At 39.7% G+C, this 15,152-nt stretch overlaps 1 protein-coding gene across 1 annotated transcript in view; it reads right to left on the bottom strand.

Annotated features, from left to right (window-relative positions):
- esd (esterase D/formylglutathione hydrolase) overlaps positions 1-14,478 on the bottom strand; it is a 27,713-nt gene extending 13,235 nt beyond the window's left edge. Inside the window, exons 1-5 of the mRNA XM_048602535.1 lie at positions 14,315-14,478; positions 11,992-12,067; positions 5,637-5,725; positions 2,335-2,433; positions 1,989-2,113 (exon numbers count right to left, since the gene is read on the bottom strand). Coding sequence (XP_048458492.1) covers positions 1,989-2,113; positions 2,335-2,433; positions 5,637-5,725; positions 11,992-12,067; positions 14,315-14,384 — 459 coding nt within the window. The 5' untranslated portion in view covers positions 14,385-14,478. The remainder of the gene's footprint in view (positions 1-1,988; positions 2,114-2,334; positions 2,434-5,636; positions 5,726-11,991; positions 12,068-14,314) is intronic.
- Between the last annotated feature and the right edge of the window lie 674 nt (positions 14,479-15,152).

Here is a 15,152-nt window from a genome sequence, read left to right as displayed (position 1 = left end):
AATGCCTCATCCTGGGAGCAGATGCGGCGGAGGCGAAGGAATTGGGAATAGGGGATAGCATTTTTGCAGGAAGGTGGGTGGGAGGAGGAGTATTCTAGGTAGCTGTGGGAGTCGGTGGGCTTGAAATGAATATTGGTTTCGAGGTGGTTGCCCGATATGGAGACAGAGAGGTCCAGGAAGGGGAGAGAGGTGTTAGAGATGGTCCAGGTAAATTTAAGGAGAAATTGTGTTGTGTGACTTTGGAATTTTTTACTTAAGGAGTCGGAGGCAGGTCACTCAATATTTTAAGGTGAAGGTAAATTAATTCTTGTTAGGCAAGGGAATTGAACGTGAAGACCACGTGAAGCTCACTGAATCTGTTCTGTCATTCAATGAGATCATGGCTGGTCCGATGATCCTCAACTCCATTTTCCTACCTTTTCCCCATAACTGTCACTGATTAAAAACCTGTCTGTCCTCAACCTTGAATGCACTTAACCTCAACATCCTGTTGCGGAAAAGAATTCCGGATTCAGTTCCCTCAGAGAGAAGAAATTCCTCCTTATCTTGGTCTAAAGTGGCTGACCCCTTATTCTGTGATTATGCCCTCTGGTCCTAGACCATAAAGGGAAATAACCTTTCCACATCTACCTTGTCAAGTACCCTAAGAACCTTGTATGCTTCAATAATGTGTCGCTCATTCTTCTAAACCCTCATAAGTACAACCTCTCCTCATAAGAAAATTCGTCCATGCCTTGAATCAGCCTAATGAACCTTCTCTGGACTGCTTCCAATGCCAGAACATCTTTCCTTAGATAAAGGGGTCTAAAACGGTTCACTGTATTTCAGGTGGGGTCTGACTAGTGCCATATTTTTATACTCTATTTCCTTTGAGTATAAAGGCCAAGAGTCCATTTGCCTTCTTTATTTCCTGCTGAATTTGGATGCTAGCTTTTGTGATTCATGTGCAAGGACTCCCAAAGCAACTTTCTGCAGACTTTCCATATTTAAATAATATTCAGTTTGTCTCTTCTTCCTGCCAAAATAAACAGCCTCACATTTTTCCACACTATAATTCATCTGCCAAGTCTTTTCCCCACTTGTTTAACCTGTTTATATCCCTCTGCAGAGTCTGTTTCACTCTCTTGACTGGCCTTCCAGCTTTTCAATGTCATCCTTAAACTTGCCAACAGCACATTCATAAGTCATTAATGTATATAGTCAATAAGTGTGGCCCCAACACTGATTCCTGTGGCACTTAAAAGATCAAACAATGGACTCTAAAAACTGGTACTGCTGGCACTGCTCTGACAAGAACAGTCTGTATGGATCAGCCTGTTTATACAAGAGATCAAAAACCAATGTGCAATAACAACGTTTGCCAATTGAGATGCACTTGCAAAAAAGCCTCTGAGTCCCTACTGGAGGTACTCTGAAAACTTACAGCATTAAATAAATCATATACCTTCAGCCCGCACCTTCTGGAAGGAAGCTACCATATTTTGTACAGAATCAGCAGGGCTTTATTTTATACAAAAATTGCACTGAATCAAAAAAATCTAGACAGCCCTCAAACAAATACAAGTAAAATTGGAAGATTTAGTGGTTAAAGGCATGAAGGGATCTGGAATAAAGACAGGTGAACTGATCAGCCATGTATGGCAGAAGAGATCAGAGGGGGCTGAATGGCCTTCACTTGTTCTAACGTTTCTTATATTTAACACATAACAGTACCACTCTGTTTCTGACAATAAGGTGTGCTTTAGCTTCCTTTCTTCCTGTGATTGACAGCGTCTTAATACCTGGTCACCAGCTAACAGCCTGTCTGACAATTTCAAAGAGCTATCTAACGTGGTCTGGACAAGTAACCATAGTTGGGAGGCAACCTGTGGTTAGTAGTACAGAATTTCTGATTAATCAACCAGCTTCCAGAGAAACGATTGCTCCATTTCACAAGTAAACACAATACTTCAGCAACTTTGAAAAGACAATGCCACTGATCAGAGTACCTCCTCTGTAATATAGGTGTACATCTTGTAGTTTGTCTTCCAAGGGTCCTCTGTGGCATTGACGTAGAACCCAGCCCCTGTACCAAAATCCCAGCTATCGTCCTCACCTTGAATATTACAGCCACCTGGAATGACAATATGCAGTGACTTTCCATATCCCATTTATCACTTACCACAAATTGACAGAAATGTGTAAACCTTTTAAAGTTCACAATCATATGTTTATGTACTTGAGTGCCTTTTATAAAAAAAAAGGCTCAAGAGAAGCAGAACTTTTCAAATTACTTGAGCTTGAATTTTTGGCTGGACAAAGTGGAAATTAACAGAATGAAAGTTTCATACTCACGGGGACTGGTGTCTGGGGCTACGATGATAATGCCGTGTTCAGCTGCTGCTTGCTGACTCCCTGCCTTGGTTATGAAGTTTTGCTCTGTGCATGTTAACCCTATGTGAAAACCAGAAAGGATTCAGTTAAGAACAAGAATTTTAATCTTTGCTTGTGCTTCAAATAGCTTTGTATGTTAAAAGAATGTATCCCAAAACAGCATTCTGAGAAATGTAGGGATCTAGGGCCACAGAGACAAAGATCTTCAAAAGTAGGACAGTAGTTAGAAAAAGACATAAAAGGCAAAGAGAATTCATGTTAAATGCAAATGAAACACTGGATAGACCACAGTAGAGGACTATATATAGTTGTAAGCAAGCTATTATAACATTAAATCAGGCACAGAGTGTGGCAACATCTGTTAGAATGATACCGGGAATGATATTTTGTGAAGTTGCCATTAGTCCCAGAGGACGACAGGGCTGCTCTCAGAGTAGTAGTGTGTTTAACCGGAGGGTCACCATGCCACAGGTGAAGGAGAGGTTGAGAGAGAGCGTCATTCATGGTAACCTCAATCAATGTGGGAACTGAACCCACGTTGTTGGTATCGCTCTGCATTACAAACCAGCCATCCGGCCAACTGAGCTAACCAACCCCCAATTTTAAGTAGGTTTCCCTTATTTCATGCCAAAGCATTTCAACTCAAATTTCAGAAAATCAACAGAGAGTCCTGGGAGTATCTCACTGTCAACAGTTATTATCCTTACTGCCTTGAGGGAATTGTCAATATGCATTGAATGCTCAGATATCTTGTGGACCTTTATCCACCAGAGCATGGATTCAGGCTCTCCAAACCTTAGTATCTTGAAGTGACATTTTCCCCATCATTGTAAATTGGATCCTAAGATGGACATAGGGTCAGGGATGGGGGAAAGCAAGTTAATTCTACACGTCAAGGAATTTCAAGTTGGCCATTAGAAAAGAAACAACCATTTTTACGGAGTTTCTTACTGATCTGGAGAGGGGGGGCGTTTCTTTACTGCTTGGTTTAAAAGGAAGCTAGTTTATGCACTCTGGACTATAGCATAGCTGCTGATATTAAAACAATCCTGCCCAAAGTTAATCGCTTTCCTCAAATTTCCTCTTTCTATTAAGTTTTTCGAGAATGGCACACTTTCCCTTCATTTGTCCATAGATCTGATGCATTACTGAATGCAGCCAGGGTTTATCGTGATTCACAATGAACACTTTGTCAAATGGAAATGAACATGACAAAGTACAGAGATTCGTTTAGAGACTGCATCAAAAGAAAATGTCTGTGCTAAGGTTTACACTGTGCCAAAATGATTTTTGACCAATATTTCCATAGTATCAGAAATATTGTAAAATTAGAAAGCAAGATTCCTGCAAAAGTTTAAGCACTCTCATGACAGAAGATACAATGTTAAACATTTAAAAATATAAAGATCAGAGTTAATGAGTCTCCAAGATGCACACTGTATAGCACATCATATTATACAAATGCCCATTTCAGTCACTGCATTTGATAAATTTGCCAGCTGTTTGCAAGGATATTAACATTATGACTAAATCTCCCTGAAGTTTATAAGTCATTTAACAGCAGATCCATAATTTATACATTAAGAACAGAGGATACTGAAAATACTCAGGTCAGGTAGCACCCATGAATTATGCCCTAACTCATGAACTCAAACAACAATTTGGCAACCTCTGTGATGCAGTTTTCCCTTTTCTCCAGGAGTACTTTAAGTTTAAGTCAATTCAAGAGAATATATTACTGAGCAGTAGTGGTAGTCTCAGCAAGGAAGTAACCAGCCGGACTGATGTAGTGAGTCAAACAGATCATGTTTCTGAAAAAAAAACTTTTTTTTGCTGAAGCTTTCCAACTTTCTCTCAGCAGACACAAGAATGTCAAAGTTTGAAGATTCAGAACATTGTACAACATGGGAGAAAAGTGTGCTAATTCTTTGGCAGTTAACTGTGATTGGCTGAGGCATTGTCATGGGGAATCTATAGGTTTCCCAAGCTCCCCAGTAATACAAAAAAGGTGCAAGGCTTGAACGTATTCCTTTTGCTTGCAAGGAAAGGACTCCTGCATATAAACGTATGTTGCTTTTAGCAAGTATAAATGAGCCATATCACATGTTCAACTTTAAATTATTTGTTACAGTAGCTATTAGTGACCTCAGGATGGTTCAGCAATTGCTGTCCAAAACAGAAATCATATCTAAAAGGAGGTGCAAAAACAAAGTTGCTGGAAAAGCTCAGCAGGTCTGGCAGCATCTGTGAAGGAAAAAAATAGAGTTAACGGTTCTGAGGAAGGATCACTGGACCCGCAACGTTAACTCTGCTTTTTTAATCATAAAATGATTAAAGTTCAAAAGATGTTCACCCACATCAAAACAGATGGCACCTGGCAGCTTTCATGCCAAGGCGCTCGTGGAACATTTTATTTTCTGCTGGGAAAATCGGTTGACAGATTTAAAGTACTTTTCTCAATCCTACAGACGTTTGGACAACAGGAATGTGAGTAACTCATCGTTCAATGCAAATGGTAAAATCAATATTCCATGGCCAAATGCGACAGTTGCAAATATCTCAAATTAGGCACAGAGCTTATAAAGCTGTAAACTCACATGGCTGATCTGGCTCTCTGTTTACCTGGACACCCACAGGGATAACACCCTTTCCACATCCCATTTCATGTCCCTACTTATTTAGCTCTCTGGCAGGTAATAAGCTAAGCCCTGTCAATCTCTGCTCAGTCATATCATACCCTTGACACAAAGTCTGTAACATGTGATGTGTTCTGCCACAGGGAATCAATTCAATAAAGCTTTATTTTTTAAGGTAAGCAAAAATAAAATACACAACATCATGCATTAGGATGCAAAGGCTCCTCTTATCTTCCAAGCAGCATTGTATACTGGCAGAGATAGTGGGAACTGCCGATGCTGGAGAATCTGAGATAACAAGGTGTAGAGATGGATGAACACAGCAAGTCAAGCAGCATCAGAGGAGCAGGAAAGCTGACGTTTCGGGTCAGGTGTTATCTTGTTATCTTGTACACTGGCAGCCTCATTTGAAATCAATTTCCCACTTCTCTAGCAAATCTTCAAATACATGACCATGTTACTGGTGAAATACTGAAAGAATAGCTTAGATACAGTAATTTATTTTCTAGTGATCTATTTACTGGGTTAGTTCCAAATTGTTAAATTCAAAGCATACCCAAAATGAAAAGGCATCTTTTTAGGACCACAGTAAATGGCAGGTGGGCTCGGAGACGAGAGAGAAATTACCTGAAAGCCAGTATAACACAGGGCACTTCACACGCTCTGCTTTTGGAGGCAGATAAATTCCAAACCGCATCTTGCATTTTAACTCCAAGCTGTTAATCAAAACAAAATTAGAATTCTATTTTGAAAAGTTGGGAACCTTAAACTATCAAGGCAAATATTATAAAAATGGGGAACCTACTACTCTTGGTCAAGGTTTCTAATCTTAGGCACACTGTTTAGGTAAACACTGAATTTGAAAAAATACTTCAGCACTCAAAGAGAAAACAAGACAGACAGATATTTAGACTGTTTTCACAAAACTTGACTGAGTATTAGACTTAAGCAACATAAATTCTGAATCAGCCGTTCAAGAAAGTGCTCCACAAAAACCGAGGATAGTCTTTCAGCCACAAATTAACGTGTGGTGTGGACGGACGTTTAAAATTGATTTTTTAAAAATGCAAGTTTCAAGAAGGGGTATACATGGCATGTATCCATGGTATTATGTTTTAGTCACCTGGATTCTCTCCACTCAGTATCAATTTGCACACCACTTTACATCAACCATTACAGCTCATTTCATAGAAAGCTCTGTTGATTTCTATAAGAAATGCTGCAATTTTGGACCACTTCAGAGTCAAAAACAAAACAAACAGCAGTGATAATAATAATACCTCCAAAGGTATTGCAGGAAATCAAGGGACTAAAATGTGACAAATCTCCAGGACCTGATCAGTCCACACCTTTGAGTTGCAAAATTGATAGCTGCAGAAATAGTGGATATGTTAGCTATGTTTTTTTTCCAAAAATTCCCTAGATTCTGAAGTGGTCCAACAGTCTGCAAGTTAGAAAATTTAACACTTTTATTCAAGAGGGAGAGCGTGAACAGGAAACTGCAGTTCAAAAAGTGCTGGAATCCATCATTAAGAAAATCTTAATATTCTTAGAAATCATAGGATGATCACACAAAAATCAAAGTAGAATTATAGAATACCTACTGAGTAGAAGCAGGCCATTTGGCCCATGAGTTCACACCAACCCTCTGAACAGCATCCCACCCAATCCCTGTAACCCTGCATTTCCCATGGCTAATTCACCTAACCTGCACATTTTTGGATGGTTTTACAAAATGGAAATTAGGTTTGACAAATTTATAATGGAGAATATAATTAGTGGGATAAATAAAGGGGAAGTAGTGGACACAGTATATCTAAACTTCCAAAACACAGGTTACTAGACAAGGTGGGGAGAGGTGGCAATACATAAAGATGGATAAAGGATTGGTTAATGAACAGAAAGTGACTACCAAGCCTAAACCAGTTGGTAGCTGGAATTAGTGGAGTCTGCAAGGATTAGTGTTGGGCCCTAAGTTGTTTACAAACATTTCTTAATGATTTGAACAAACAGAAACAGTAATGTATCTAAGTACACAAAGCTAGGTTAAAATAAACGCTGTGAGGACGACACAAGAATGCTGCAAAGATACATAGGCAAGTGAGTGGGCAAGAAGAGGGCATTGCATTGGAAGTAATCCAGAAGAGGTTCACTAGATTGATTCCTGGGATGAAGGGAGGTCCCATGAGAAATAGTTGAGCAGATTGGGCCTACACTCAATGGAGTTTAGAAAATTAAGAGGCAACCTTATTGAAACAGATAAGATTCAGACAGAACTTGACAGGACTGATGCTGAGAGTATGTTTACCCTCAAAGGGTAAAGAGGGCAGAATTTCAAAACAAGAAGACTCTTATTTAAAGGTGGAGGAGAGGAAAATTTGTTTTCTCAGAGGCTCATCAATCTTTGAAATGCTTTACCCCAGTGGGTAGAAGAGTTGGGGTAACTGAATATATTTAAAGCTGAATAAGACAGATTTTTGATCTATTAGAAATTCAAGGTCTAACGGGGACAGGCATAAAAGTGTAGGAGAAGGCACAATCCGATTAGCCATGATCTTAGTGAATAGCAGAACAGGTTTGAGGGGCTTAATGGCCTATTCTCGCTCCCGTTTTTGTATTCTTATGACAGAAGAAATAATAACGTGTGGTTAATCTCTTTGGTCATACGAATAAAAAGCAGAATATGTTTTCAAAGTCACAAATCTTGGAAATGTTGATTCTCAGAGATTTGAATGTACTCATATAAGGAATACAAGTAGTTAGCATGTAGGTACAGCAAACAATTAGAAAGTAAAACACACATGGCATGTTGGCCTTTTTTTTTTGCAGGACACATGTTTCAAGCCAACTTGCTATGATTCTACAGGGCTTTGGAGTGTCGACATCTGGAATAGTGTGTGCAGTTTTGGTCTCCAGATTTAAGGAAGGATACACTTGCATTGCAGGCAGGGCAGTTAAGGATCACAAGATTGGTCCCTGGGATGACAGCATTATCGTACAATGAGAGTTTGAGTTAAATTAGGCCTACATTCTCTTAAGTTGAGTAGAATGAGAGATGATCTCATTCAAACATACACGGTTCCAAAGGAACACAGATTGTTTTCACTGACTGGGGCTGATTTGTTTAGAACTGAGAGGAGGAGAAATTTCTTCATTCAAAAGGATTGTGAAAACTCCATTAATGAATATCTGTAAGGCTAGAACAAAGAGATTCTTAGTCTGTCTGGGAAACAGGGGTATGAGGAGCAGGTAGGAAAATGCAATTGAAGCCTGAAAGCAGTCATGACTGTCTTTAACAGCAAAGCAAGTTGAGAGGACTGTATGCTCTACTCTTGCTCCTATCCAGTGTTCAATTATCTGTAAGGAAGGCTGAAACCTCAACTGAATTACAGTCTTGTTGTGGTCAAACAATTTGCAGACCAGCCAAATTTTGCTGAAATCATGTTAAACTTTCCTACTATAGTATTCTGAAAGTACTCTGTTATAATTTCTAAGGTCTTTTTTTTTTTTTAAAAACAGAATTTGAATCATTCTAAAAGGTTCTTATTTATACTGCTATCACATGCATCAATAGATGGGGGATACGATACTAGTTAGACGGCAGAGAGCACACTGGATTTGTGGTGAAATTGAAATAATCTCTCCACTGCATCTATGTCATAACCATTCCTCTCTGAACCGGTAAACAAATAATGAGGACATTATCCTGCAGTTCACTGTGAAAGATTAAAATGAAGACAATATTTTCCTGGAAATGATTAAAATGACATATTAACAATATTCTGTGCTCAGTGTGTTGGAGTCTGTAGACTGGTTACAAAGGTATGTAATAGAAATACTATTTTAATCTTGTGGAAAACATCAGGTCCAAGAAAAACAACTCTTCCAGAGAGTTGTACTGTCAAAGTCCAATTTTAATTTGTCAATTAGAACTTCAGGACAGGAACAATGCAGCTTGCCTGTAGAAAAGAACAGGATAGTGGAAAAGGAGGAAAGATTCTGAAGTCTAGATACGATGCTGCTGATTTTAAGTTATTCTATGTTCAGATTTATTATATAATTGAAGAATTGATGGGTACCACTGATGGGTTCCTCCACACTGGATGTTTCATGAAAATGAAGAAGGCCACAATTCAATTTTGAACTTACTTAGTTTGTCAAATTCTAGCTTCTATAGACAAGGGTGGCCTGAATGTTTGGTGCAGAAATGAACAGTGAAGCCATTTTAGTGGCTGGACATATCAAATTCTGTATTATTGTATAAATGTCACTGTACAACACATTTTTAATACTCTCTAATTGACATTCTTTACTAGTCTGCACTTAGTTGCAGAGATCATAGAATCCCTACAGCATTGAAACAAGCCATTTGGCCCAACAAGTCCACACCAACTCTCCGAAGGGCATCCCACCCAGACTGACCCCTCTACCCTGTAACCCTGCATTTCCCATGGCTAATCCATCTAACCTACAGATCCCTGGACATTATGGGCAATTTAGCATGGCCAATCCACTTAACCTGCACATCTTAGGACTATGATAGTTTTCTAAATTCTGGTTGTTCGTAACACTAAAGGAGATGAACAATATTTCTGAGAGTTTAAACTGGACTGAAAAAATTAAGGATGGGCTCCAGCAAAGTGACTGCTCCAAACTAAGATTACATCTACTGCAACAGCATTCTGCCATCTGGGTGTGGCATGGAGTAGAGGTCTAATTTCTTCAAAAACCTTCTAAAATGTCTCAGGGTTCACCCATACAAAACTAAACCCATGCAGAGAATCAAGTGTACAGCATGTGGAGTTGGATCCACACATAGTAATTGGGACACGGAGGCTCCGAACTGATCTGACTATGTGATTTTGGTCCCATTGGTCAGGACGGAGAACTTCCTGCAAGTAAAACACTATTATGGAGTCACCCATATAAAACTAGTAACTGAATGCTGAATATGAAATGAGTTTTTATATCCTGCTAATGTTCCTTCTTCTCTTTTCCCAAGAGCATCGGTGGCTAAGATACATTTTATGGGCATTACTTACTAGTCTGATATCTCAACATTCACAGGAGTTTTGCCCCAAGTGGCAGCACATCTCACAACAGGTAGGTTGTAGCCAAAGCCAATCATGACCTTGTCAAGTGTTAATGAGGTCTAATCAGTAAGGTTTATGATCACATTAAATAAATCTCTTTTTGTTAAACTCCTTCCACATCCTAGAAGGCACTAAAATAAATGCTGAACCTGGCTCCCCTCCCACACTTCTACTGACTCTGATCAGCCATCTCAGAGAACTGAATGTGGGACCTGTACAGTTTGTGTGGCTTGACTGTTTGCAACATAAATTGAAAAGCCATCAAGGGAACTGTAGTATCTTTTTGAAGTGCATTCTTCCCTCTTGGGATATAATTATGCAATACTGAAGTATATTCAGAATTTTAACTCCAAATTAATCATTGAGAATATTTAAAATCTATTCTAAGATATTGTTATTAGGCTAAGAAGTATATCTTACATTACTTTAGTGTTTTCAAAATACACAAGTGATTAGAACTTGTTAAATTGGAAGTACAATTACAAAATTCCTGAATGACACCAAATTGGGAAGTATATATCATGGAATTCCTATAGTGCAGGCAGAGGCCTTTTGGCCATCCAGTCTGCATTGATCCTCCGATGAGCATCGCACCCAAACCCATACTCCATTCCAAAACCCTGCATTTCCCATGGCTAATTAACCTAGTCCATACATCTCTGGACACTACAGAGTAATTTAGCCTGGCCACTCCATCTAACCTGCACATCTTTTGACTGTAGAAGGAAACCAGAGCACTTGGAAGAAACCCACACAGCCATGGGAGAATATGCAATCTCCACAGAGACAGTTGCTGCAGCTGGAACTGAACCTGGTCCTCTGGCACTGTGAGGCAGCAGTGCTAACCAGTGCATTTGCTAACCATACTTTACTACATTTAGTAGTTGATACCAAAGACAAGGACAAAAAACAAGCTTGGAGAAGGGATGTGTGGATAACAAAATTAATTTTAATACAGATAATTCTGAAGTAGTGCATTTATGTGAGAAAGACTTATTGTAAAACAGAAATTTAAATCAGGTAGAAGATCCAAGAGACCTAAAGGAATACAAATCACTTGAAGTAACAAGTTACTGAGATAGTTTAAAAAAATGCAAACAAAATCTGGGTTCATTTCTAGAGGAATAAGACTGGAAAGCAGACAAGTTTTGTGACTCTTGTACTAACCTTAGTTAGATCACAGTCCCAGTGTTGTGCACAATTCTGTTCTCTACATGACAGAAAGTAATAGAGGCACTGGCAAACGTGTAAAATGTTTCACAGGGTGATACCAGAACTGAAAGGTTTATAACTAACAGGGAGAGCTAGGATTCTTTTTCCTACATAAAGAGAAGCCCAAGAGGGTGACCTAACAGTGTCTATTAAAAGCATTCAGGGGTTTGAAGTGGTATGTGTAAAAAATGTTTGTATGTGTGGGGAGCCCAGAACTAGGGGCACCAATACCAGACAGTCACTAATAAATCCAATAAAAATTCAGAAGAAACCTCTTAACCCAGAACGTGATTTGAATGTGGAACTTGCAACCTCATGGCATAATTGAGGCAAATATCATTGCAGCATTTAAATGGAAGTTGGATTAGTACAAAGAGATAATTACAGCATTTGGCAGTAGGTTTAGATGAAACAGGATACAATTGACTTGTACAGAGCATAAATACCTGTCACATGGTGCAGTATTCAACCACAGGCCAGTTAGGTTAGCATGCCTGCTTCTGTGCTGTTAAATTCTATGGGATTCTGTATTAAAGTTACGATATTTCCACTGTTTATCCTAACCAGCATTGAGATTAAAAAAAGTTTTCCACCTTAAATCACAGAAAGGAATTCCAGCAACAAAATACTTAATTGGAAAAGAAAGTTAGTTGCTGAGGCTGATTATACTAACTCACCTGTCATGTTCATACACCTTCTGATATCCTTCAAAACACTTGGCGCTTGAGATTTGAGTCAGGGCCATTTTTGTCACTAATGAAAGTTTTATTTTGAAAAAAAAAGAAATATGATCATATATTCGTATGATATAAATGCAGCTTACACAATGACAGTGTGGGAAGACTCAACAGGTATTATTTTCAGACCTGGATTAGGAGGGCTTTGAGATTACAATGTCGGCTAATACTTGGATGCTGTACTGAGGGAGGTGCTGACTGTGATCTCAAATGGTAAACTGATGTTCAATGTGTGTGTACTAATGATTCGGATGGATGTTATGAATCTCAGGGCAATATTTGATGGCAATTCGCGATAGGACAAAACAAAAGCCTTTCATAGCCTCAGTAAGTGCCTAAGCACTTCTGAAGTGTTGTAATTGCTGTAATTTCGGATTATTAATTAATACCAGTAGAACTCAGTTATTGGTTAATCCTCACTGTTTGTGTACTTCCTTAAAACAAAGGGATTTAGGGGTTTGGGTACATAATTCTTTGAAGTTTGCATCACAGGTAGACAGGGTGGTTAAATAGGTATTCAGCATGCTTGCCTTCATTGCTCAGTCCTCCGAGTAAAGGAGTTGGGATGTTATGTTGACATTGTACAGGACATTGGTGGGGCCTTTTCTGGAGTACTGTGTTCAGTCGGGTTGCTCAGTTATTGAAAGGATGTAATTAAACTAGAGGGGGTTCAGAAGAGACTTACCAGGGTGTTGCCAGGTATGAAAGGTCTGAGTTATAAAGAAAGGGTGGATAGGCTGGGATTTCTTTCACTGGAGTGTAGGAGGTTGAGGGGTGACCTTATGGAGGTTTATAGATACAGTTAATGGTGGGTGTCTCTTCCCTAGGATTTCAAGACTGGGGACATATTTTTAAAGGTGAGAGGACAGAGATCTTAAAAAAGCCATAAGGGGCAAATTTTCATTAGAGGGTAGTTTGCGTGTGGAATGAACCTCCTGAGGAAGTAGTGGATGTGGGCATAGTTACAATGTTTAAATGACACTTAGATAATGCACGAATAGGAAAGGTTTGGAGGGATATGACCCCAGAGCAGGCAGGTAGGATTAGGTTAGTTTGGGATTATGTTCAGCATGGACTGGTTGGAGCGAAGAGTCTGTTTCTGTGCTATATGACTGTAACTCTAACCTGAAACAGTGTTCAGACTGGAGGATAAATGCTTGTCATTTTCCACAGTTCTAGAAAAAAAGTCGCTATTTGGACTTGGGCACTAGAACAGAATCACAAATATGTGCTGATGACACAGATGTAGGAGGTTCGGCAAATAATGAGGGGCACAGAGGAGTTTCCCAGGTAACATCGTGGTGATGGAGCAGTTTAGCAATGGAGACAATCTGGATAAGAACAGATTGTTTTCTTTAAAGCAGAGAAGGTGGACAGGGCACATGATAGATGTATATAAGATTATGAGAGGCAGGAACAGGGTGGATAGAAAGCAGCCATTCCCTTAGGCAAAGGGTCTATAACAAGAGGACGTAATTTTAAGGTGATAGGCAGTTTAGGGGCAATTTGAAGAAATTCTCTCTCACCCAGAGGATGGTGGGAAACTAGAATGCACTGGCTGGAAGTGTAGTTGAGGCAGGAAATCTCAAAACTTTTAAAAAGTACTCAGATGAGCACTCGAAATGTCATAACATTCAAGGCTATGAGTCTCGTACGAGAAGGTGGGACTAGTCTCAATTTTGAGTACTTGTTTGCTCTTGGGCCAAAGGGCCTCTCCTATATAGTATGAGAGTTTGACTCTAAATCAAATCCACGTTTCTTTTTCAAACAGAAGTCCACACAATCCTGTGCCTTTCCAGTGTGTATACATTAGTTCATACATTCGATTATCAATTTATTTGAAAAGAGCTGTGAACACATACCCAGAACTCGAAACCACTCTCACTGCATTGAGTGAGCTTGCTGTGTGCAGATTAGCTACCACCTTTCAACACTGAAACACTCAGCACACTTCAAAAAGTGCTTCACTGATTGGTTTTTGTTTGATAGGCCCTGGTTGTAAAATGTGCAATGTAAACACTAACATTTCTGATTCATCTCTCTTTCTCTCTCTCTCTCTGTTACCTTACCCCCTTGACTCAGGCCTAAGCCTCAGAGTCTCAGTCACTGAATCCTGAAGCAGTTCCCGTTGCATTTTCAAGCGGCGGCAGAGGCTCTCGATCCGGCCCGGGCCTTCCCCGCGCGACCCCCACCCCTTTCCCCCGCGCGACCCCCACCGCGTGATCTCTCCCTTCCCTCGCGTGCTGCCGTGCCTGTCACTTGCCTCTGACCGCGCTAACGGCTCGGGCTCGAGCAGCGGAGACGGCGACTCTCTTCCCTAGAGCCAGGAACATAAAATGCAGGCACTAAGCTCTGGGGGAGCGGAGAGGTGATATGTCGTGTCCGGGGGGAAGGAGTTGGTGGTAACTCCGCCTGGACAGGAACGAGGTGTAGGGGTGAGTTAGGGTTAAAGTTGTTTGTTTATTGGTGTAGCTTGTGCACTTTAATCATCGTCTCTAATCTCACCATGTCAAAGCTAAGTTATTCAGTTTGGTGATAACTGTGTTATTAACTAGAAACCGTGTTTTTCAAACAAATATTTCAAATTTCAGAAGCACAAATCATTGGGCCTAAGGGTCAGTAAACACATTAATAGACTGACCCGAAACATCGGCAACAAGCCCCAAACTCAGCAGTATCCTTCATTAAAAATATACCAATCACGATGATGACTCCCTCTTAACTCTCAATAAAAAACCTAAAATGAAAACTACGGCAGTTACAAATTATTTGACTACGTTACGTTTAAAGAAAAGACCAGCTGCGTTAATCCAGGTTTTTTTTAATAAATCAGGATCATTTGATAGACCTCTGTGCATTTATAGAAAAGCGATAGTTCGCTAGACATGATATCTGTAATATATTCACTTTTAAGTTAATTTCTGGTCTGTATATTGTTGCGGAAAAGAGCAATATAATTGAAAGAGATTTTGCATCTCTCGTGTGTCCAAGGATGCAAAAAGTTATATCCCAGAAAGAAAAGGCTGTAAACTTGCAAATCGACACTGATCTGACTTGTATAAGTCAAATCCTTGTTCTCTAGGAGGAATAGGAACAGACTT

Source organism: Rhincodon typus, chromosome 11 (assembly GCF_021869965.1).
Source record: "Rhincodon typus isolate 14 chromosome 11, sRhiTyp1.1, whole genome shotgun sequence".
Lineage (NCBI taxonomy): Eukaryota > Metazoa > Chordata > Chondrichthyes > Orectolobiformes > Rhincodontidae > Rhincodon > Rhincodon typus.
This window is presented reverse-complemented; position numbering and strand designations above follow the sequence as displayed.